We start from the raw sequence: 25,214 nt of genomic DNA on the forward strand, positions 1-25,214 counted from the left end.
CTAGAGATCAAACATTCAGTAAAGCTGAGAAAAGTGGAAAAAATAACATTAAAATTAATAATTATTTAATTTGCTAAATAAATTGTTTGAGTCATTTGTTATGGTTAAACATCATAATATTTTAAAATCACACATTTCAAGTCACTTGAGGCAAATAGATGAAGAGAGAAATTCTTTTATTTCCTTTTATTAAACAGCTTTATCAGAATATTTCCATCTGATATAAACCTAAACCTATTCTTTAACAAAGTGTCTGAGTCCATTACTGAGTGAAGAGTCTTCCTTCAGAACATGTTTCTTTGGGCCACAACTTTCTTTCTTGGAGAAGTGTTCCTTGAACTGAATCTTCCTCTTTTTACAGACTCTCGCCTCCAATGACGGTTTCCTACAGGGTTCCCATGTGGCTTAAAAGTACTTCCCAGACAGCAACATAGTGTCGGCCCAGATCCGGCCCACATCTGGTCCGCGTGTAATCCACATGTACCAGATGTGGGCCGGATCTGGGTCGACACTATGTTGCTGTCTGGGTTGGATTTCAGACACATCAATTCAAGGCCTGGAAAGTACTTGAAAACAAATATTGGTCCTTGAAAGTGTAAAGTCTTGTATCGTGCTTTAGTGCTTTATGTCAGTCCTCGGTCTCATACTGTGTAGTACATACATTAACAATCACATCACATGTTAACACAGCCGTAGAGTTACACTCACAGAACACTGCAGTTATTCACAATCATAAAACTTTATTATGAGTTTTAAAGCCTTGCCGGTTAAACATTTTATCTGTGTGACTGTTTTAACTGCATTTCACAGTGTGTTTAAATTGTTTTGTCTGTAACTCTTTACCTTCTCCTCTCGACTCTCCTCCTCTATAGGAACAGTGTTGTGAGTCCTGTGTTCTCCTTCAGTGCAGAACAGACAAACACACATCTGATCATCTCTGCAGAACATCTCCAGAGGTCTCTCGTGTTTCTGGCATATATAATCCTCCAGATTTTCCACAGCGTCGATCAGTTTGTGTTTCTTTAGACGTGGGACTCTGAGATGAGGCTCCAGATGATCATCACAGTAAGAGCTTTGACACGTCAGGCAGGACTTCACAGCTTTCTGCTTTCTTTCATCACTAGAGAACTTCTGCATGACTTTACTCTAAAGTTACTAATGTTATAGATATCTAATTGAACAAGATTAATTGGACAGTAAACATTTGATCATTTTAATAACCTTTTCAGTAAATAAAGGAGAGTCTTCAGTCGAACAGTGTTTACTGGAGATGTGCTGCAGTCGTCATGGCAACTCTGTCCTCATCTGTCACTCAGTGTTTTAGGAAATGCAGCTCCATTCACTTTTATTAATATACACTCATTATAATATATTAGAGTCATTAAAAAAACTATATAAATACATGTACATAATAAATAAAATATATGCAATTAATTTAATGTTTTTGTGACCTTAGCTCCATGTAGGAGGGTCACACTCTCCCAGACAAATCTCCCAATTTTCTTAAAGCACATTTACTCTTTGATTACTCTTTTCTCAGTATTCACACACAGGGTAAGGTCTGGTATGGCATTAAAGATTCAGATGGAGATGTGTATTAAGGAGGTGAGTATGTTGAGAGCAGCTGGTGATCCTGATTTAAACTGGATTATTCAGATCTGATCTTTCAACATCTCGGTTTGTCATCTCTTCAGGTTCAACACATTCACTATCTGCACCATCATCATTATCCATGGCAAGATCTGATCCAGTGTTGGTTCTGTTCTCTGAACTCCTGGTTCCTCTCTGACTGGTGCTGATGAAGTTTGTTCCCACCGTCTCCGGCTCTCAGAAGCTCCTGGCATCGATGGACTGCCGTCAGCTCACTCAGGTTCACGGATTCACCGATATTGTGCTCAAACCAAAGTGAAAAACTCTTTCATTGTGAAGCTTTCTAATGCTCTCACTGCTCTTGAAGAATATTTACATATTAGCAAGAAATTTAGTTTACACTCAGTATCAGTTATAGAATTGTAGAATTTTCTTACAAAATAACATGAAACAATCTGGAAAGTCTGTAACTTTAGTATATTAGAAACACTTTCATAGTCGATTTGAAAATTGTTGTATTTATTATCCCCCCCAACCTCCAACTAATCATACACACATTTCTACAATCCTTAACTTCATCAGAAGATTTGGTCTTACCAAGGATTGAGAGCGTTGTATGATGATCAGAGGTTTCAAGGTGGAGTCCGCACCAGCTCAGTCAGGGTCCGGTGCTCTTGAGGCTCGATGGAGTAAAGTAATTGCAGGTTCAGAGAATAGTCTTATGTAAAAAGTAATTTAACTCTGAGTCTTGGTTAGAAAAGTTTACGAATCGCCAAATACAATGGCTTCGGTTTAATAACAAGATACAGAATAAAAATTACAAAGAACATAAAAGTGAGTAAAGTCTTTACCCGAGGTGTGGCAATTTTCTGTTGTACAATTTCCAGTATATATAGTCTGATCACATCCTCTTTCCTGACATAAAACATCTCCTTATTTGTCAAAGTATAAGATACAGAGGTCATCCACGGGTTGCACACGTGCAGCACATCTTAACACATTTTACTAACTTGACCTTCACGACTTTCACACTAGATGTTCCTTAAACAATTATAGTTCTGCAAAAAGGCATATAGCTTGCATTAAAAATACACATACTGGTTAGATTGTGGTAAAAGCATACATCTTAGTTGACAATAGTTCCTCTTAATACTTCTCCTTTCAGCACCCAAGACGTATATTGTGGTTAGCTTGCTTCAACACTTCTAAAAATGAAAAATAAAACATACATCTTGGCCAGTTTCCACTTTGACCTTTTTGGCCTTTACATATAATAGTCAGACTCAACCGGCGCTGAAGCTTTTGTATTCAAAGCTTCAACCTCGTTTGTAATCTGTTCCAAGTCACACATAAAAGTATTCAACATACATGATTGTTTAATAAGCATGATCAACTTCAAATTAATTATCTGCTGTTGTCTCAGTAATTTAAGCATTTCTTTGGCCTTCGGATCCATCTTCATCCCTTCCACTCTCGTGGTTCTTCTTCTCTTCCTCATCTTGTTTCTTCTTGATTTCATCTTGTTCTTTTTGCAAACCTTGAGTAATCAAATTGACCATATCAACTCTAGGTTTCCCCTGATGAATTAGTTCTTTTGATAGGAAATTTTCAGTTCAGTTCATACTTGTTAGAGCCATCTCCACAACAAAATCAAAGTATTAATGAAAGACAAAAGAAATATAGAGATGTGTAACAAATTGGCCATTTACATGTACATATAACTCACAAATATTTCATTATAGTTCATGTTTTGTCAGTGACTGATATTTTTTTCTAAAGGCCTGAATATATATTTCTTTTATGCACTTGTGTCACATTTAAATTTTCTTTATATTTGTAAGGAAAATCTACTTGATTGTGCAAATTTATTTTTTGGTTTTTATTTACATATTCTAAAAACATCACATCTATATTGAATCTTTACAGATTTGATGTTTTTTGTTCATTTCAGCTGACAGGTGTGATGATCAGTGGCTTTGAGTTTTTACCTTTATCATTAAGGCCTGGATAGAAATATGGATAGAGTTTGTCAGTGAAAGTATGACCAGTGAAAGAGTAGATATGAGATCTGGAGTCCACGTCATAAAAAGAGACCAGACCCTCCTCATAATCCACAAACACTCCCACCTTCTCAGGTTTCACTCTCAGAGATAAAGAGACAGGTGGATATTCACAAGCTTTATATTGATTCTCATTCCTCAGCATAAGAATCCAGACTCCATCCTCAGGACTCAGTGTGATTCCCCCCTTCCTGTTAATGGATTCTCTGGCCACTCCTAAATCCCACTCAGTCTTTCCCTTCACCTGCACCTCATAGTAAAATCTCCCTGAACTGAATCCCTGCTTTGCCAGAACACAAGGTGCATCAGATCTATGGACGTCCTGCTTAATGTCTCCATGACTGACTTGTTTTCCATCATCAGACAGGATGAGATATGGATAAGCCGTATCAGGATCCAGAGTCACATCCACTGAGAGAGATCAGACATTATCAATCAACTTCAGAACAAACATTTTCATGCGTGTAAAACACATTATAATCAAAAGTATTGTGAGTGTATTGGTGTCAGTCACTGTACCTGCATACTTCTGAACCCACGTCAACACTGTGAACACAGATGACAATACAATTAATTATTTATAAGAATAATTTCAGGTTAACATTGAGTTTTTCTCTATTAACAGCACTCCACTCGGTCAATTTGCTGAGGTAAACGCTGTACAGAAGAAAGAGAGGACAAAACATGGATCAAAAGGAGGCGTGAGACACAGACTCTGGAAACACCGGAACAAGTTTCCTTTGCCTGACATTATCCTGTCAATCGAGCCTTCGGTAAGCAACAAACTAGACGAGCTTATGCTAAGAGCTGAACATGATTGTGAATTCAGACAAAGCAAACTCATTTTCCCTACAGAAACTTGACTCAAAGATCATCATAAACCCCAGGCCTAATGAGACGAGCTCATTTCAATCCACTGGAGGAGCTGTGTGTGTTTGACAATAGCTGGTCACACAATACTGTGTTCAGGTGGAAGTGAGCACACTGGAGATTATAACTATTGATTTCAGATCATTTTATCTCCTGCTGGAGTTCAGTCAGATCTGTCATATGTTCCTGGACCGAACGTTGATGCTGCAGCAGAGAAAATAGTGAGGAGCTACAATGATGCTCTCACTTGCTCTGCAGATCAACCTGATTAAATTTCTTTAATTGATGTGACTTATCTGAATATCTGCCTGCTCTTCAGCAATATGTGGACTGTCTCACTCATTTGAACTGGAATATTGATCACTGTCAGGGGAATATCCATGGAAATCTGACCACTATGTAATCAGGGATCTAATTCTTCTGGATTAAAATGGATTTCCATTTCTTTCAGCCAAAAATCGTAGTAACCAAAGTGTTGGTATAAAAAAATGATTTCAAATGAAATAAAGCGGTTGAATGTTTGCAAAACAACAATAAAAATTAAGTTATAAAAGTTTGTTTTAAAATGTATTAAGTAATAAAATTGACACAATTGTCCCACTATCACGTGCAGGTGTAACATTTTGCTGCCTTGAACGGGTCATTGAAACACAATAAGAGTTTTAAGTTCATGATTTAAAATTAATGAGATTTATTTATGTAATGTTTTAATTCTAATTGTTTATTTATGTAAATGCCGCATAACTGTGACGTGTTTATGCATGTGCGCGTTGATTATTCGAACTGCATTCAAACACTGGAGCGGTGCAGAGTTGCCATGGAAATGGAAAAACAACAACTGACAGGCAGCAGAAACTCCGTCTCCTGCTGTTGTTTTCACTGCTCTCAGGTGAGTTTAGTCGCTAAAATCACACGAATAACACACACAACTGTTCTTAACACTTGTTTTTCTTGTAATTGACACACTTGGGTTGAATATTGACTGACGAATTGGGATATCACTAGAGAGCCCTATCAGCTTAGAGTGAACTAAAACAGGCCAATGGAATTGGCGTGCGATATTTGCATAATGTGCACTGCCTCCATCAGGTATACAGTGGTGCTCAGGATTATTGGCACCCTTGGTAAATATGATCAAAAATGACTATAAAATAAATCTGCATTGTTTAGCCTTTTGATCTTTAATTCATAAAATGAGCAAAAATCTAACCTTTCATTGAAGGAAAAGAATTGAAAGTGGGGGAAATCACATTATGAAATAAATGTTTTTCTCCAAAACACGTTGGCCACAATTATTGGCACCCCTAGAATTTTGTATGAGTAAAATATCTCTGAAGTATATTCCCATTCATATTTACATTTTTTAGCACACCAGGGTGATCATGAACATGAAATTGTCCAGCCATGACTTCCTGTTCCACAGGAGTACAAACACAAGGAAACACAAAGACCAGATTCCTGTAATCATTCATCACAATGAGAAAAACCAAAGAATATAGTTCTGATGTGCAGCAAAAGATTGTTGAGCTTCACAAAATAGAAAGTGGCTGTAAGAAAATAGCTAAAGCATTGAAAATCCCCATTTCCACTACCAGGGCAATAATTAAGAAGTTCCAATCAATTAAAGATGTTACAAATCTGCCTGGAAGAGGACATATGTCTAAATCGTCCTAATGAACATTAAGGAAGAAAGTTTGAGTGGCCAAAGACTCTCCAAGGATCACAGCTGGAGAATTGCAGAGGTTAGTTGAGTCTTGAGTCTCAGACAGCCTAAAAAAATGATCAAACAGCACCTACATCCCCACAAGTTGTTCTGGAGGATTTCAAGAAAAAATCCTCTGCTCTCATCCAGAAACAATCTACAGCATATTCAGTTGTCAGAGAAGACTGGAACTTCAAATGGGACCGGCTTCTATGGTCAGATGAAACTAAAAAAGAGCTTTTTGGCAGCAAACCCACCAGATGGATTTGGTGCACACATGGATAAAAAGTACCCCATGCCCACGGTTAAATATACTGCTGAATCTTTAAAGTCGTGGGCCTGTTTTTCTGCTGGACGTCCTGGACATCTTGTTCAGATACATGGCATCATGGATTTTATCAAATACCAACAGATAAAAAATCAAAACCTGACCGCTTCTGCTAGAAATCCAATAATGGGCCATGGTTGGATCTTCCATCAGGACAATGATCCAAAACAAACATCAAAACCAACACAAAAATGTGTCACTGAGCACAAAATGCAGCTTCTGCCATGGCCATCCCAGTCCCCTGACCTGAACCCTAAAGAAAATGAGTGAAGAAGCACCAGCATGGAGCTGGGAATCTGAAGGATCTGGAGAGATTCTGTATGAAGGAATGGTCTCTGATCTCTTGTCAGGTGCTCTCCAAACTCATCAGGCATTATAGGTGAAGACTCAGAGCTGTTATCTTGGCAAAAGGAGGTTGCAAAAAGTATTTAACAAAAGGGTGCCAATAATTGTGGCCAACGTGTTTGAGAAAAACATTTAATCATAATGTGATTTTTCCCCCACTTTCAATTCTTTTCCTTCAATGAAAGATTAGATTTTTGCAAATTTTATGAATTAAAGATCAAAAGGATAAACAATGCATAATTATTTTTATTGTCATCTTTGATCATATTTACCAAGGTTGCCAATAATCCTGAGCACCACTGTATATAAATAGGAAGCAGATGCAATCGCACTCTGTTTTTCGCTGAGGAGACAACCTAGTCTGCACTACAGCGAGGGTGCAGAAACTGTGGTAACAGGACATATGTCTCCTTTCCCTCCTTCGGGGAACGAGGGTTACATACATAACAGAAATGTTCCCTTTCAGTTGGTCACATTCAGTGTACGTCAGTAGTGACCAACGAATTTGGATCCCAAATAAAACATCACAGTTATGAAGCCCTTCCAGTGCCCAGTACGTCGAGAGAGTCTACTGCTGTTCCGGGGGACGCCGGGCGAAGTGAATAATATCCAAGTCTGATAGTGCGAATGAGCCAGCGGGATGGGCTGGTGGAGCGCTATCCAGGCTTCCAGACACCGAGCCAGCGGGACCAAAGGCACCTTTTTGTGGAGTCCAGCGGTGGAACAGACAGACAAACAAATTCCCGTCGGCCCTCCTCCGGGGGTGGGAGAGATGCTGGAACTCTCTCCCGAAAAGCAGAATCCTTCCCCTCCAGGTCGCCCGTCTCAGGACCATGACTTCCTCGATGGCTTGCCACCTGGGTTGGCTCCCTGCTGTTTGGCGGGTGTGGGCTGCTGCTTGGCCGACTTAGCAGGGGCGGAGAATGACACAGGCGGGCGCCCTCGGCGACGAGCAGGCTAAGGCTGTGCAACCGGCAGCGGTGTGGAGGCAGCAGTGGACCACCGGGGCAGGACATGTTTGATGGCCTCAGCCTGCTTTTACTGCTGGGCAGTACCGCATCGCCGAATAGGCTGACCTGAGACACGGGGGAGTCCAGGAACCAATATTTATCAGTCTCCCTCATGTCAGCTAGGGTCAGCCAGAGGTGGTGCTGCTGGACTACAAGTGTAGCCATCGCTTGACCAACAGAACGTGCCATCACTTTAGTCACCCGGAGGGCGAAAAGGGCCATGGCATGCAGGGCGGAGGCAGCTTGTTCACAGGCTCTGTAAGCTTTCTCCATCAGTCCTGACGAGAATTTACAGGCCCAGGATGGGAGAAGCGGTTCACCGCGCCAGCTGGCGGCTGTTGGACACAGCTGCACCACAACAGACCGCTCGACTGGGGGAATCTGCGTGTATCCCCTAGCCTCTCCGCCATCCAGGGTGGTGAAGGCTAGAGCGAATGCTATACGGCGTCCGCCAAGACTTAGTCACCTCATCTTGCACCTCCGGGAAGAAAGGCATCGGAGCGGGGCGCTGGGGACCAGCGCGGGCCACTCCGTGGTACCAATCATCAAGCCGACAGGGGCCGGGGAACAACGAAGGATTCCACATGAGCCTGACCTTCTCGGCCGCCAGGGAAAGCATAGCCGTCAACTTGGGATTGGCCTCAGGCAACGCTACAGTCCCAGAGGGAGGCAATGCAGCCGAGTCTTCATCTCCCAAGGACTCTTGCTCACCTTCCGATGCTATGATCGACATTTGATTATCCCCAGGCGTGCCGAAGGAAACGGATGGTCACACCGTAGAGGGACCAGCGCATTCCAACGCATGATCCTCAGATTACCCTGCCTACACACCGATGTGCTGTCACCCTGGCCGGAGCCAGAGAAAACGGGAGCACAGGGCATAGGGGAGGAGACCCCCGCTCCCTGAGATCCAATGAACGAGTGTCTATATCTCAGCACTGAGATAGTCATGTTCCCACAATGAGTATATGAACTATACACAAAAGCAGCTTCAGCGTGCTGAACACCCAGGCACGTGATGCAGCAATTGTGACCATCAGCGGGGACCAGTGAATGACCACATCTAGAAACACACAGACGAAATGACATGTTGATAAATGATCTTGATAAATTTGTAAATTTTGAAAACACAAAAAAGTTAAAGGGGTGGTTCAGTGTGATTTCACTTTTTTAACTTTAGTTAGTGTGTAATGTTGCTGCTTGAGCATAAACAACATCTGCAAAGTTACAGCACTGAAAGTGTAATGCAAACGGAGATATTGTCTTTTAAAGTTATGGCAGTTTAATGACTACAAAAACGACAAGGTTGGACTACAACGAGCTTCTTCCCGGGTTGGTGACATCATAAACCCTGCAAAACATGCCCCCAGGAACATGCAACTGAGTGGGCGAGGCGATGTGGTGCAGCATAATGGAAGCGGAAGAGTTGTGTACACCGGACACGAGCGACGCGACGATTCAAAAGATTATGAACCCATTATAATCTGTGATATTTTCAACACTGGATGCGGCGCTGAAGAAGCTTCCAGAATCTACACGAGTTCAATGCTGGATTTGCACAAAGGCTTTTACTGAAAGATGAAGCAGTTCCCACTTTAAAAGCAGAAGCTGCTGTTTATTGGCTTCAAACTGTAGTGCATTTTATTGTTTGTAAGTTATATGTCTTTTAAACGTATAGTTCTGTTGCTATTTTTGGTTGCATCAAGGACATATACAAAGTTCAACTCGTGTTTGCTTCGCTAGCCAGTTAGCTAAGTTCTAGTGCATACTTCTCCAACAAACACCAACAAACATCTATATTTATAGACAAACAGTTGTTCATGCTATAAATTAATCGCTGCCTTTACAAAAATGCTACTACTCAGTCATGTATTCGGCTACACTAAAGCTTTAATCAAGATAAAACTGTACATTGAAAGCTAACAAACAGCAGTGACAGCATCTAAACACTTTGACACAAATACTAAATGAAATACCATTCATAAATGTCCTTTATAAGCCACAATTGCAGAGGTTCTGCCTGACCCTCTTCATCTGGGTCTGATTTGGCTCAATTTGATACAACAATATAGACGCCATTATCATTTCCCCCCTAAGCGCATAACTACGAATGGTAAGGGGCGTGGCATTTCCGGACGCTTCAGCGAATCACGATACACTGGGCCAGCTACCAACCTGCTGACCAATCTGAGCACATTGCGTATTTTGGAAGGAGTGGTATCATAGAAGCAGGAAGTCAAACAAGCCGTTCATACGACAGTGGAAACAGATGTGTAGAATAAAGGTAAAATATATGAAAAATACAGTGTTTTCCAAAAAAAAAAAAAAAAGCAATAAGACATGTTAAACTGTGCCCCAAAAACACAATCAAGCTTAGAAAAAAAATACTGGACCTCCCCTTTAAGGACTGCAACTGAATATGACATGATCTGAAGATATAACTTTTAGTGATTTTATAATAACATGGTAATAAGCAACATCACAGATGCTTAAAATTAATTTAACACTTTTTTCTTAGTATTTTCTTAGTTAATGAAAAAAACACGGTATTTGATATTCACATACCAGTTTGAGGGAGTTTTTCATTTATCTGTTTATTCAGTAGAGTCAGAGCTCTTTTCAGAGAGTTCTCGTCCACATCAGAGTTCTTGTTCTGTGAAAGGCTGTAGAGGGATGAGAACATCTATGGCAGAAGAGAGAAGACTATTAAATATTAATTATATTCCACATTATCTCTGATGAGACAAATGTTCACAGACCTGTATGAGGTGGAGATGATCATTAGTCTGTGAGAGCTGCTCCAGCTCAGAGTTTCTCTTCTCCAGCTCAGTGATTTCCTGCTTCAGCCCTTTAATGAGATCTTCAGCTCCTTTGAGAGTTTCTTTCTGCTGTTCCTCCATCATCTTCAGCTGCTCAGATTGAACAACAAACAGTAATACCCAGTGATGCAAACAAAACTTTTTTTTTTCCGAATTTCATTGTTTTGAAATGAAAATTTTATGCATGTCATTTATATAATTCATTGACTGTGACGAGATGAAGCACTTTTCTGTTTTGCATTTTCAACATATTAGGTATATGAATACATCTGAATAGGTGCATATTTTAAATATTATTTGTAAACAGTTACAAAAAAAATCTTAACCCCCACTTTATATTATGTGGCCTTAACTACTATTGTCACGGACTGCACAGGGACACGAAGGCTAAGGATCTAAATGCAGGATTTATTAGGATGAGCGTAGTCATACAGGCTGAGGTCAAACACCAGCAAACAGATACAAGAGGGCAAGGCAAAAGTGTAATCCAATAAACAGGAAAACCAGGGAACATGAAACAAGGAAACGCTCAGGATTGCAGTAGTGACACTAGACAAAACTTTGCACCGAATGAGTAAAACACAGGGACTATATATACACAGGCACAAACAATCTTAACAAGACAAAAAGTTAGCGAGGGGGTGTGGTCCAATGAGTGTCCATGGTAACAAACAAGGGGAGCAGCAGGGGAACATGAGGTGTACAAACAGAGGACATACAGGGAACACAGACAAGGACCATGACATTGCCCCCCTCCTAAGGAGCGGCTTCCAGATGCTCCTAACAAATCCAGAGAGGCAGGGCGGAGGTGAACAAGGGGGCGGAGTGGGGGGCCAGGTCCATGGAGTGGAAGAGGGCCTGCCAACAGAAGCTTAGCAGGGTGCCAGGGTGGAGCAAGCGGCCAGGGTGGCGCAGGCTGGGTAGGTGGCCAGGGTGGCGCAGGCTGGGTAGTTGGCCAGGGTGGCACAGGCTGGGTAGGTTGCCAGGGTGGCGCAGGCTGGGAAGGAGGTCTCCAGGGTGGGTCCAGGGACTCTAGGTGCCATGGGAGGTCGGGAGTCTCGAAGAGCCATGGCGGGTCAGGTGCCTCGGAGAGCCACAGCGGGTCAAGTGCCTTGAGGAGCCAGGGTGGGTCAGGTGCCTCGGAGAGGTTCTCGTAAATTTCTTTGGAAGGGTCTGCACTTCTTTGGGCTGGAGCGGATTCTGAAGCCGGATAGAGGAAGTGGAAGATAGTGGAGTGGGGTGGGCTGGGCTCATGGAGTGGAATGGGTTCATGGAATGGAACGGGCTCGGCGACTGGATTGGAGTCTGGAGCGGGCTCGGCAAATGGAGAGGAGTCTAGAGCGGGCTCAGCGACTGGAGCGGAGTCTGGAGCTGGCTCAGCAACTGGAGTAGATTCTGGAGCGGGCTCGGCGACTGGAGCGGAGTCTGGAGCTGGCTCAGCAACTGGAGTAGATTCTGGAGCAGATTCATTGGCTGGAGCGGATTCAAGGACTGGAGTGGGCTCTGGAGCAGATTCAGGGACTGCAACCAATGTGTGCGCAGCCCACACACACCAGATGGCTGTGGCCATAATGGCCAACACTGCAATCTCTGGGGGCTCAGGCATAGTAGCCATCTCGTTGGAAGGCTCAGGGGGAGCGGACATCTTGTCCGTAGACACTGGCGGAGCGGCCATCTTGTCCGTAGACACTGGCGGAGCGGCCAACTTGTCCATAGACACTGGCGGACCAGCCTTCTTGTCCGTAGACACTGGCGGAGCGGCCATCTTGTCCATAGACACCGGCTTGGTGGCCATGACGGGATGAGACTCTGGGTGATCAGCAGAGACGTGACGTGACTCTGGAAGATCAGCCGAGACGTGACAGGGTTCTGGGAGGTCTGCTGAGATGTGATAAGGCTCTGAGAGGTCTGCTGAGACATGACGAGGCTCTGGGAGGTCTGCTGAGATGTGACGAGGCTCTGGGAGGTCTGCTGAGACGTGACAAGGCTCTGGGAGGTCTGCTGAGACGTGACATGGCTCTGGAAGATCTGCTGTGACTTGACTTGGCTCAGGAAGATCAACTGTGACTTGACTTGGCTCAGGAAGATCAACTGTGACTTAACTTGGCTCAGGAAGATCAACTGTGACTTGACTTGGCTCAGGAATGGCAGCCATCTTGATTGGAGACTCAGACATGGCAACCATGTTGTAAACGGGCTTTGAAGTGGAAGTCACATTGCAAACTGGCCCTGATGCAGGAACTACAGGACGGCAAGGTATATATAACATAGGGCTTGCACTCCTCCGAACTAGCCATGCTGGTGACTGTAATGGGCCAAGCTCCATGGCAGCTTGGTGAGTGTTGCCCCTCCCCAAAAAGTGTTTAGGCAATGGGTCGTCCTCCACCTCACCCACAGTGAAGGGAGAACCACACAGCAGCAGGGCCAAGTCCAAGTACTGTACCAGGGTCCAGCTGGGACCTCCATCTGGCATCAGTTGGGCAATGTCATAATTCAGTCCACTCCAAAAACATTCAATAAGCATCACCTCATCCAATGGCACAAGGTGGCTATAAGTTATAAAATCCTCCACATATTCCTCCATGGGGCGGCCATTTTGGTGAATATGACAAAGAATGCTCGACGGGTCTTGATAACCTGCTGCTAGATCCATGGCGGCAAAGTTTTCTGTCACAGACTGCACAAGGACATGGCTGAGGATCTAAATGCAAGATTTATTTATTTATTTCACAGGGACAAACAAGCTTAACAAGATAATGATTTAACAAGGGGGCGTGGTCCAATGAGTGTCCATTGTAACAAACAAGGGGAGCAGCAGGGGAACATGAGGTGCACACACAGGAGATACAAGAACAAGATAACACGTTAACAAGGGGGAGTGGTCCAATGAGTGTCCATGGTAACAAACAAGGGGAGCAGCAGGGGGACATGAGGTGCACAGAGGAGATACAGGGAGGACCTCAGACAAGGACCGTGACAACTATGTACTTACATAAAAAAATAAGTAAATGTTTAGTGTTCATATTGTATTGCAAAACACTTTTGCTGCTATTGGGTCCACAGTACAATTATAAATACAGATGTAATTACATGCAGGTACTTTTTAGAATATAAGTACAATGTAAAAACATGTACACAATAAGTGCATTGTATCAAATGATTAGCCTAATTTAAATGTAAGTATATAGTAGTTAAGGCCACCTAATTTAAATTGGGACCAAATCTTATTCCTTTACTGTTCTTTTTGCTTTTTACTTTCCTGTCAATCCATTTAAATCCTTTGTTTGTTTATTTTAACTTCCAGCCGAACTGCTGAGACCATTGCATAGCAAACACCAAATCAGCCACACTCCTAAACCAATGCACACACACACACACACACACACTCACGGTGTATTGTGTAGGCAAGATGATCAGTGCTGCTATCAATAGGACACCCAGACCAATAATCATCCCATTTGAAAAGTGGATGGTTTGAGATGAAGTAAGGAAACAGTCATTGGAGGCGAGAGTCTGTAAAAACAGAAAGATTTAGGCAAGGCAAGGCAAGGCAATTTTATTTGTATAGCACATTTCATACACAATGGTAATTTAAAGTGCTTTACATAAAGAAGAATCAAATACATAATAATAAAAATGGAACGCATAAGAAATAGAAATAACAGTAAAAACAGAATTTTGCTATCTGGATGGAAGAGCTAGGAAGATTCAGGGAGTTTTTTGTTGTCCATCTGAGCAGATCTAAACGGATCTATCCATCAGAACGGATCTAAATGGATCTTCCTCACATGTCAGGACCGCTGTCTTGCTCTACCCGTTTAGGCACTTCGAACTGATACACAAAATTTCAATCTCCCCTTTTGCCAAGACACCTCAAACTGCGTCACACAGCCCCAATCCCCCTTCCAGAGATATCTTATTTATGCAACGCAGTTCAAATTTCCCCTTTCAAAATTTCCCCTTTGGTAAGTATCCTGACTGTAATCCAGAAATATCTTAACCATGCACCACAGTTCAAATTTCCCCTTTGGAAAGTGCCCCAACCAACCTGTTTTGATTTCCGGAATGTGTTAATCACGTTGCCTTTGCAAGTGATCGCAATTCCCCTTAGAAACCCCTTCCATGTACCAAAGAGTCAGATAGCCCAACCATCATGGTTTGTCCCCTTATCTAAATTTTACCTAATCACAAATGCTTTCTTCCTAATTCTCCCAACTCTTTCAACCAAACAGCAAGATTTAAAATGCCTTAAAAGTCAGAAATAACAAGATGATACATAAAAGATATAAAATACATTAAAAATGAAATAAAAACTGAAAAAAGGAATTAAAAGAATAAAAAAAAACAATATGTATAAAATAAAATGCAAACAGTTCAGACAAAGCACAGTGCTCAATCAGTAAATGCATGCATAAACAGAAGTGTTTTGAGTCTGGATTTGAATGTGGCTACTGTTGGAGCACACCTGATCTCATCTGGAAGCTGGTTCCAGCTGCGGCTGGCATAACAGCTAAAAACAGACTCTCCTTGCTTTGAGTGAACCCTTGGTATTTCTAAGTGACTTGATCCTGATGATCTGAGTGATCTTTTTATATTCTATGAGCATATCTGTAATGTATTGAGGCCCTAGGCCATTGAGTGATTTATAAACAAGTAACAGTACTATCAATTCTAAATGCAACTGGAAGCTTGTGCAAGGACCTGAGGACAGGTGTGATGTGTTCATGTTTTCTGGTTCTGCTCAGAATCCTGGCAGCAGCATTCTGTATGAGCTGCAGCTGTCTTATGGTCTTTTGGGGAAGACCAGTGAGGAGCCCATTACAATAATCCACCCTGCTGGTGAAGAAAGCATGAACAAGTTTCTCTAAGTCTTGACTGGAGACAAAGCATCTAATTCTTGCAATATTTTTGAGATGATAATATGCTGATTTAGTCATTGTCTTTACATGGCTATTGAAACTCAGGTTTGACTCCAAAATCACACCAAGATTGCTGACTTGATTTTTTGTTGTTTGACCCCTAGAATGAAGGTATGCGTTCACTTTGAGAACTTCATCTTTGTTTCCAAACGCAATGACTTCAGTTTTGACTTTGTTTAACTGAAGAAAGTTTAGGCACATCCAATTTTTAATTTCATCAATGCATTGGCACAGGGAGTCAATGGGGCTGTAGTCGTTAGGTGATAGGGCTAGGTAAATCTGGGTGCAATTATGCAATTATTTCTCATTATTTGGCTCAGTAGCAGCATATATAGGTTGAACAGGAGGGGTGCAAGTATTGAACCTTGAGGGACTCCACATGTCATGGATGTCCACTCAGATTTATGGTCACCAATACTCACATAATAACCTCTCCCTTTTAAGTATGACCTAAAAAATATAAGGACCATCCCAGAAAGCCCAACCCAGTTTTCCAGCCTGTCAAGAAATATGTCGTGATCAACAGTGTCAAACGCAGCACTGAGGTCGAGTAGAACCAGCACTGATAATTTACCTGTATCTGTGTTTAGGCGAATATCATTTATTATCTTTATGAGTGCTGTCTCTGTGCTGTGATGCGGTCGGAAACCAGATTGAAAGTTGTCAAAGTATCCATTCAAGTTTAAGAATTTGTTCCGCTGATTGAACAAAACTTTTTCAATGATCTTGCCTATGAAAGGGAGATTTGAGATTGGTCTGTAGTTGCTCAATATGGTGTTATCCAGATTGCTCTTTTTCAGGAGGGGCTTAACAACTGCAGTTTTCAGGGATTTTTGGAAAAGTCCCAGAAAGAAGTGAGGCGTTTACCACTTCTAGGAGATCTGCTTATAAACAGTTAAACACGCTTGTGGGAAGTGTGTCAAGGGCGCAGGTTGATGTTTCAAGGTGCTGTAATGTTTCTTCCAAAATATTACCATCAAAGACATAATAGCTACTTTCTGAGGTTGTGATCTGATCTGTTTTACCCCAGTGCAGCTCAAGGATGTGCTGATCGCCTTTCTGCTATTATTAATTTTCTCAGAGAAGAAGCAAACTCACAGCATTTGCTGTCTGAGAGCATTTCACTGGGAATCTGACTTGGGGGGTTTGTTAATCTCTCTACAGTGGCAAAAAGAGTGCAGGTGTTTAGGTTTCTGTTTATAATATTTGAGAAGAAGGTCTGTCTAGCTTTGCTCAGTTCCACATTGAAAGCATGAAGGACATCTTTATAGATGTTATAGTGGATTTCAAGTTTTGTCTTTCGCCACATGCTCTCAGCTTTTCTGCATTGTCTTTTCATATTTTGCACTGCTGTTGAGTTTCTCCACAGTGTTTTTTGTCTGCCACTTTTCTTCCTGACTTTCACAGGAGCAATGTTATCAATAACATTCTGTACTTTTGAGTTAAAAGAATCAAGGAGAAAATCAACAGAGTCTGCAGATATGCTTGGTGTTACGATATAGCCTTCATAAACAGTGCACTAGTGTTCTCATTTAAGCATCGCTTTTTGACCGAGATAGATCTAGCTTCAACAGTAAGAGAGATCAATATATCAGAGAAAATACAGAAATTATCCAATAGCACTACATCCTTAATGACAATGGATGAAATGTTTAGACCCTTACTGATAATAAAATCTAGAGTGTGTCCACGATTGTGTGTGGGTCCATGTACATGCAGATCAAAAGTATTCAAAACTGTTAGGATTTCTTTTGCCATATTGTATTCTGCATTTCCTATGTGGATGTTAAAATTCCCAGTAATAGCAAAACAATCAAACTCTGAGGAAATTGCTGATAACAGTTCTGTAAAGTCCTCCACAAAGACTAGAAAGTTTTTTGGAGGCCTGTAAATAACTATAAGTAGAATGCGAGGAGCACCTTTTAACACAATACCCAAATATAACCAAATATTCAAAAGACAAGTAATCACCAAATGATTGCATTGATAGACATCTTTAAATAGAGCAGCTACACCTCCACCTCTCCTAACAGCTCTGCAGACACTCATAAAAGTAAAGTTAGGAGAGATGTCATGAGCCGGGTTTGATTTTCTCTTGTCTTTTTGTTCCTCTGTCTCTATTGCCACATTCACTCAGCTGTTTGTAGTTGCAGTTAGCGCTCGTGTTGATTTGCCTTCACACCTGTTTCTCTTCTGCTCTGATTTGCTTTGCTATTTTTCCCTGCTGTTTTCTCGCGTCTTTGTCAGATGATTATTATCCTTATTATGGCGTTTAACTCTGTTCTACTCGCATCCAAATATCATTTAATGATTGATTGTGTGTTCGTCTCAGTCATAGTCTCAGTAGCTGTCCAGACACCTATCCTTATGAGCCCCTTGTTCGTCAAGCCTGGTTTCTGCCAGCTGCCAGGCATATGGCAACCATATACCACCTGCAGTGCTGCAGGTCCAGGACAGTGCTACTGAGTTCTACGAGCCTCCACCAGTTTCATATTTTTTATTTTTGTTTCAGTCTGTGAACCAGCTGCGAGCGCCCAAGTGAACGGCGCTTGGCAGTCTGCCTTTGTTGGACATTATTTGAACTGTTAATAAACTCTGTCTAAATCGCTTCTTCGCTTCTGGGTCTTCTGCTTCACACAGCAAGGGACTGTTTCATTCAGGATTGTTGCACTGCAACTGTCTTCATGCCATGTTCCATTTAGAAGCATAAATTCTAGGTTGTTTGTGGTTAAGTTGTTGACTAGAAGTCATTTATTTTTAAGTGAGCAGATGTTTAAAAGTGTTAACTTAACAGCCTTACTTTCTGTCTCTACAGTAATCTTAGTTTGATGTGTGATAGGCAGCAGATTAAATGGGTTTGCCAAATGGTTTGAGAAGGCCTTAGGCTTTCTATCACGTAATAAAACAAAAATAGAGAAAGCAACAGGCACACTGGGCTCCCGCTTGTTCTGTAAACATTTGATAAAGTCACTGTTATCATAGCGGGGACCCGACACACATCACTGAGAGCTGTTATCAGTTGTTTTTGGTTCACCTAGAACAGATGGAGGAGGGTGAGGGCCCTGGCTTTGTGGCAGGGGCCGAAGAGCTCTTACAGGAGGAGGGGGAGGCCAAGCTGGGCCCACAGGCTTTGGTGGTTTCGGGGCTCGCTTTTTTGTTGATATCTGGGGGCTCGTAGCAAAAGAGTTGGAGAGTTTGGTTCTAGCATAGACCAGTTACTCCACTTTCTCTGAGAAAGACAGAAGAGCAGATGCTGGAGAGAGGGATAACATGTCCGGTGAGAGGGGCTGTTGCTCTGGTGTTACTGGAGGCTGTAATATGTTGTCCTGGCTTCCCTGGCTGTTTTCCTGAAAGTCAACCTTGGGTGCTGAATCTTGGAGCAGTTCTAACACGTCACTGTCTCTCGGTGAGCTCTGTGGTCAGGGCTCAGTCAGGATTGTGTCCGTGAGCAGTGGTTGTTGTGGCTGCGTGGTGTTATCATTGACCTTGTGGGATGTGTCAGCCGCATGTCCATTCAGCTGCTGAAATGAAGTCCTGTGGTCAGTTGTACTCTGTCCAGGTGTGTTTGTGCCATTCAGATTGAGTGGATTTGCACACACTGCTGAAGGATGATGGAGGGAGAAGTAGATATTGTCCTTTATCCAGTGATGGAGTACTCGAGTCCTGGACTCGGACTCGAGTCCGACTCGAGTCACTATTCTTTGGACTCGAGTCCGACTCGAGACTCCATTCTCTGGACTCGTGACTCGACTTGGACTCGCGGACTGATGACTCGTACTTGGACTCGGACTCGAGGATATATAAAATCGGACTTGAGCATTCATTACGTTGTTTTTTAATAAATATGTTATAAAAAATTATATAAGTTTATATATAATATTATATTAGGTTTCATGCCCAAGACCTGCCGGGATCTATTTTTTCCCTCACAGACACTGCTACCGCTCGCTCTCTTGACAACACACACACTGACGTCAGTCACTTTACGCTCGTGCATGATTCACGGGCTAAATGTTCAAATTTGGAAAATGCAGAAAGATGTGCCCCGGATCGTGAAATTCGCCTACACAAATTTTTCATCTAATGCTGGAAAGAGCAGCGCTAAATGTTGTGTAATCGCACAATTGAGGAAAAGAATGGGACAACTTCAAACTTTAACAGACACCTGTCACGGATGCACCCAGAAAAGTAAGTAAAATGCTTTCCATTGAAACGTTAACGTTAGCTTTTAAAAAAACTATTATTGACTAATGCATATATTATAATAAACAGAAGAAGCTAGGGTTGGGCGGTGTTTGACAATTTGGCATCAGACGTCGATGATGTCTAACATCTGGTTCAGATTACATTATTTTTTTTGTCTGTTGCGATATAGTCACCGTGTCAGATGGATGACGCAATTTTGACTCCTAAAATCCTGTGGTGTCGTGGACAAGAAACATGACAGACTAACGTTACACGTTGCTTTCTGACCAGTCGCGTGCCGTCACACACACACATTCACTTGAACACATACTACAAATGCATTCACGCTAAATCACTCGGTCACTCACTCACGCGCTCTCTCTCTCTCTCTCTCTCACACACACACACACACACACACACACACACACACACGCACTCACTCACACACACTCACTCCCACACTCTCTGTCTCTCTCTCTCGGCATATCGTATTGATTTTTACGGTTTAACTATTTTTAAAATACAGTGCCCTGTAAAATGCACGTTTCTCTCATTTGTGTTTAATGTAGAACCTCTTTAATACATTTTATCAGTTCTTTGAAGGTCCCAGAGTGGAGACATGTTGGCACTGGGAGCTCGAGACTTGACTCAGACTCGAATACGGGACTCAAGACTCGACTTGGACTCGAACTCTGGTAATGGTGACTCGACTTGGACTCGACTCGGACTCTTCTTTGGTGACTCGGACTTGGACTCGAACACTGGGACTCGAGACTCGACTCGGACTCGACAGTTGGTGACTCGACTACAACACTGCCTTTATCACTCTTGAGCCCAGTTTGTTTAGGTGCAGGCCATCACGTGTGAACATTTGTCCCTGACTCCAGAAAAGATTGAAGTTGTCGATGAAATTCGGTCCCTTTAAATTGCAGTTTTTTTGCAGCCATGTGTTAAGCCCAAGCAACCGTGTAAATCTATTTGTTCCTCTTGCTGGGAGTGGTCCACTGATGAACGACTTAACTTTTAGTCTTCTAAGCATTTTAAAAAGTTAATTAAAATCCCCTTTAAGGAGTTCTGACTGCTCTTTACGAATATTATTCTTACCCACATGGATGATTAGTCGATTTCCCATTTACATCATTTTTTACATCATTTCCCAGCAGCGTTTTAAAAAGTTAATTAGGTCATTACGTAATTTCCCGCTTGTTGCTGCCATGCTGTTTGAGTTAGAGCTCCGTCGAGTTGATTCCTAATTGCTTGTTTTTTCTCTTAAAGGTGCACAAGAATGCTTTTTCACAAGATGTAATATAAGTCTAAGGTGTCCCCTGAATGTTTCTGTGAAGTTTCAGCTCAAAATACCCCATAGATGTTTTTAAATGATTTTTTTTAACTGCCTTTTTTGGGGCATCATTAACTATGCACTGATTTTTTCAGCGCGCCGCTCCTTTAATTCACGTGCTCCCTGCCACACGAGCTCTCGATTATATTACAGCACATTTACAAAATTCACACAGCTAATATAACCCTCAAATGGATCTTTACAAGATGTTCGTCATGCATGCTGTATGCATGCTTCGAATTATGTGAGTATAATATTTATTTTGATGTTTATATTTGATTCTCTATGAGTTTGAGGCTGTGATCCATGGCTAATGGCTAATGCTACACTGTTGGAGAAATTTATAAAGAATGAAGTCGTGTTTATGAATTATACAGACTGCAAGTGTTTAAAAATGAAAATAGCGACGGTACTTGTCTCCGTGAATTCAGTAAGAAACGATGGTAACTTTAACCTCATTTAACAGTACATTAGCAACATGCTAACGAAATATTTAGATAGACAATTTACAAATATCACTAAAAATATCATGCTATCATGGATCATGTCAGTTATTATTGCTCTATCTGCCATTTTCGCTGTTGTTCTTGCTTACCTAGTCTGTTGATTCACGTGTGCAGATCCAGACGTTAGTGGCTGCCCTTGTCTAATGCCTTTCATAATGTTGGGAACATGGGCTGGCATATGCAAATTTTGGGTCGTACACCCCGACTGTTACATAACAGTCGGTGTTATGTTGAGATCTGCGTGTTTTCCGGAAGTCTTTTAAAGGTCCCGTTTTTCGTGTTTTTTTGAAGCTTTGATTGTGTTTATAGTGTGCAATATAACATGTGTTCATGTTTCGCGTGTAAAAAAACACAGTATTTTTCACATAATTTACTTATCTGTATACCGCTGTTTCCAGTGTCATAAAAACGGGCTGATGACTTCCTTGTTCTATGAAGTCCCTCCTTCAGAAATACGTAACGAGTTCTGATTGTGCCAGCGGTTCGTTCCTGTGTTGTGATTCGACAGCTCTGAGCGCACCGTGCCCGGAAAAGTCACGCCTCTTACCATAACGTGGAGATCACAGTCTATGGTGGAGATGCATGCGCTCAGTGTTATTGTAAACATGTCTTTAATTTTACCCTATCAATTTGAGCCGGAATCAGACCCGGTGATTGGACTGCGGGTTGAAAATAACAGCGTTGCGACGACATGGGGACAAACACACTCTACAAACGCGACTCTTGCGTATTCCTGTGGGCGGAGGTTAGTCAAAAAACTGTTTTAGTGACGTCATTAAAGAAGGAAGTAGAGGGATGTAGTCCAAACTGGTCGTTTGATGTAGGCGACTTCTGTTAAATAAAATATCTCGCTTGGCATTGAACTTTGAGCTTTAAAATTTTACAGATTTTATTTATACTCTAACAACAACATTACACACTAACTAAAGTTTGAAACATGGGATCACGAAGAATGGGACCTTTAAACAATAATTTACATAAGAAAGAGAAAGCAATGGAGTTTGAAACTCAATGTATGTCTTTTCCATGTACTGAACTCTTGTTATTCAACTATGCCAAGGTAAATTCAAATTTTGAATCTAGGGCACCTTTAATATCAAATTTATAACATATCACTCTCTCTTTTATGGCAAGGGAACATATCCCCAGCATTATTTTATATAAAAAACACACAGATTGCCTTGATATCGCTAGTTTTATCCGACTTCCCGAACATTCGCTACTAGCTTTAGCCCGTTAGCAATAGCGGTGTGGTCACAGTAACGTTTGTACTCTTCTCTCTCACAACATTATTGTTGGTCTATTCTAATGGCGAGTGTATCGGATGTTTTTCTACCTTTAAGTGCAGGTGAGGACACGTTCGAACTGGATGCAGTGCAGCTGGAACTGGAGGCCATGGAACGACAGATTCGGATCCTTCTTGAGAAGCAGACCGAGCTATGGGAGTAGCAAACAGCGCTGGAAACATCCCATGCTGACACTCACCAATCCTCGGTAAGTTTGCAGCATGATATTAACACTTCTGCTTCCTCTACGCTGTGTGTTTCTCTGCACAGGGCCCGAGCACCCAGAACGTATTCATCCCAACCCTTGTTCACTCCAGCGCCATCACACCAGGGACCTTGGGTCCTTCAGCAGCGGAAGACACGAGCCAGGCCAAGGACCAGGACCTCTCCTTCTCCGCCGCCCCCGGTCTTCGAGGTCTCGACGAGGAACCGCTTCTCCCCCCTTCGTGAGGCGGAACACGACGCTGTGGTCATCAGAGACTCCATCGTCCACCACGTCCACGCTACCACAACCAAATGTAAGGTGCACAGTCACTGTTTTCCTGGTGCTCGTGTTCTCGATGTCGCTGCGCAGGTTCCCGCGATCCTTATTGGCGCTGAGAACATAGGAGCTGTTGTTCTGCACGCAGGGGTGAATAACATCAGGTTGCGGTAGACGGAGATGCTGAAGCAAGACTTCAGGAGCCTGATCGAGACGGTACAAGCCACATCGCCCGCGATGAAGATCATCGTGTCCAGACTGCTTCCGACGTACCGACGTGGACATGAAAGGTTCAGTAGATTATTTGCTTTAAATGAATGTTTAATGTCTTGGTGTAATGAACAGAAGCTGCTCTTTATCTTTAATCTTTAATCTTTTCTGGGAGCGACCTAGGCTCTTGCACCCCAGCAGAATCAGAGCTGATCTTCTGTCAGAGAACATCTCCAAGACGCTTCACACCATATGACTAGTAAGTCAAACCTCAAATCACAGTCTGTGTTCTGCCCACTTAATTGATAGAAATTTGAGTACAGTCTATAGAAAATGTGTCTATTCGAATAGTGAGGTTTAACAATAAAAATAAAGGATCAAGAAAAAATCTGATCATAATCAAACCAGAAATTCACAAAATTACTGAACAAAAATAATTTCTAAAGCTGGGGCTACTAAACATTAGATTGCTGACACCTAAGGCAGTTATTATAAATGAAATGATCACAGATAATAGTCTTGATGTAATTTGCCTTACTGAAACATGGCTTAAACCAAATGATTATTTCGGTCTTAATGAGTCTTGTCCACCTGGCTACTGTTATAAAAACAAATGCCTTCTGGTTGGCCGAGGTGGTGGTGTTGCAACAATCTATAGAGATATTCTTAATGTTACTCAGAAAACAAATTATAGGTTTAATTCATTTGAAATTCTTATGCTAAACATTACACTCTCAGATATAAGTAAAAAGTCACTACTATCTCTTGCTTTGGCTACCGTTTATAGACCTCCAGGGCCTTATGTTGATTTCCTAAAAGAATTTGCAGACTTTCTCTCAGACCTATTGGTCAACGTTGATAAAGCACTGATTGTTGGAGATTTTAACATTCACGTTGACAATACAAATGATGCGTTAGGGGCTGCGTTTACAGATTTACTAAACTCCTTTGGGGTCAAACAAAATGTCACTGGACCCACTCACCATCATAATCATGCACTAGATTTAATTATATCACATGGAATCAAGCTTACCGATATAGAAATTCTACCGCAAAGTGACCTTTAACATGCGTAATGCATACTGATATCTGTCAAATTGAACAATTCTCCCGACAACTTTAGATAAATTCACAAATAAACTGCCTGATCTGTCTCAGCTGCTCATCATACCTAAACACACAAATGATCTCAAGAAAATGACTAGCAGCATGTGCACCATTTTTACTAGTACACTAGATACTGTTGCACCGATGAGATTAAAAATGGTTAGAGAGAAAAATACTGTACCATGGTACAACAGTATTACTCACGCTATCAAAAGAGAAACTCGCAATCTAGAACGCAAATGGAGACAAACTCGTTTAGAGGTCTTCAGAATCGCGTGGAAAGACAGCTCGTTATTAGCTGGTTGTCCTGCTTCCTCAATAAACAAGCTACAATAAGTACAAAATGCAGCTGCTAGAGTTCTTACCAGGTCAAGAAAATATGATCATATAACACAAATTTGATCATCTCTACACTGATTACCCATTAAGTTCTGTATCGATTATAAAGTATTGCTAC

General features: G+C 41.9%; 1 protein-coding gene across 5 annotated transcripts in view; it reads right to left on the reverse strand.

Moving 5' to 3' along the window:
- The window catches only part of LOC137009880 (E3 ubiquitin-protein ligase TRIM39-like), a 48,133-nt gene continuing 22,919 nt past the window's right edge, over positions 1–25,214 (reverse strand). For 3 of the 5 annotated variants that reach the window (XM_067372488.1, XM_067372490.1, XM_067372489.1), the window contains exons 7-11: positions 14,115–14,237; positions 10,665–10,814; positions 10,471–10,588; positions 4,170–4,196; positions 507–4,061 (exon numbers count right to left, since the gene is read on the reverse strand). In XM_067372488.1, the coding sequence (XP_067228589.1) occupies positions 3,538–4,061; positions 4,170–4,196; positions 10,471–10,588; positions 10,665–10,814; positions 14,115–14,237 (942 nt within the window). In that variant the 3' untranslated portion in view covers positions 507–3,537. Of the gene's footprint in view, positions 25–506; positions 4,062–4,169; positions 4,197–5,766; positions 8,969–10,470; positions 10,589–10,664; positions 10,815–14,114; positions 14,238–25,214 lie in introns of those variants that run through there. The other 2 variants (XR_010892975.1, XM_067372491.1) reach the window with 2 other exon arrangements.

This window comes from Chanodichthys erythropterus, chromosome 20 (assembly GCF_024489055.1).
Source record: "Chanodichthys erythropterus isolate Z2021 chromosome 20, ASM2448905v1, whole genome shotgun sequence".
NCBI lineage: Eukaryota > Metazoa > Chordata > Actinopteri > Cypriniformes > Xenocyprididae > Chanodichthys > Chanodichthys erythropterus.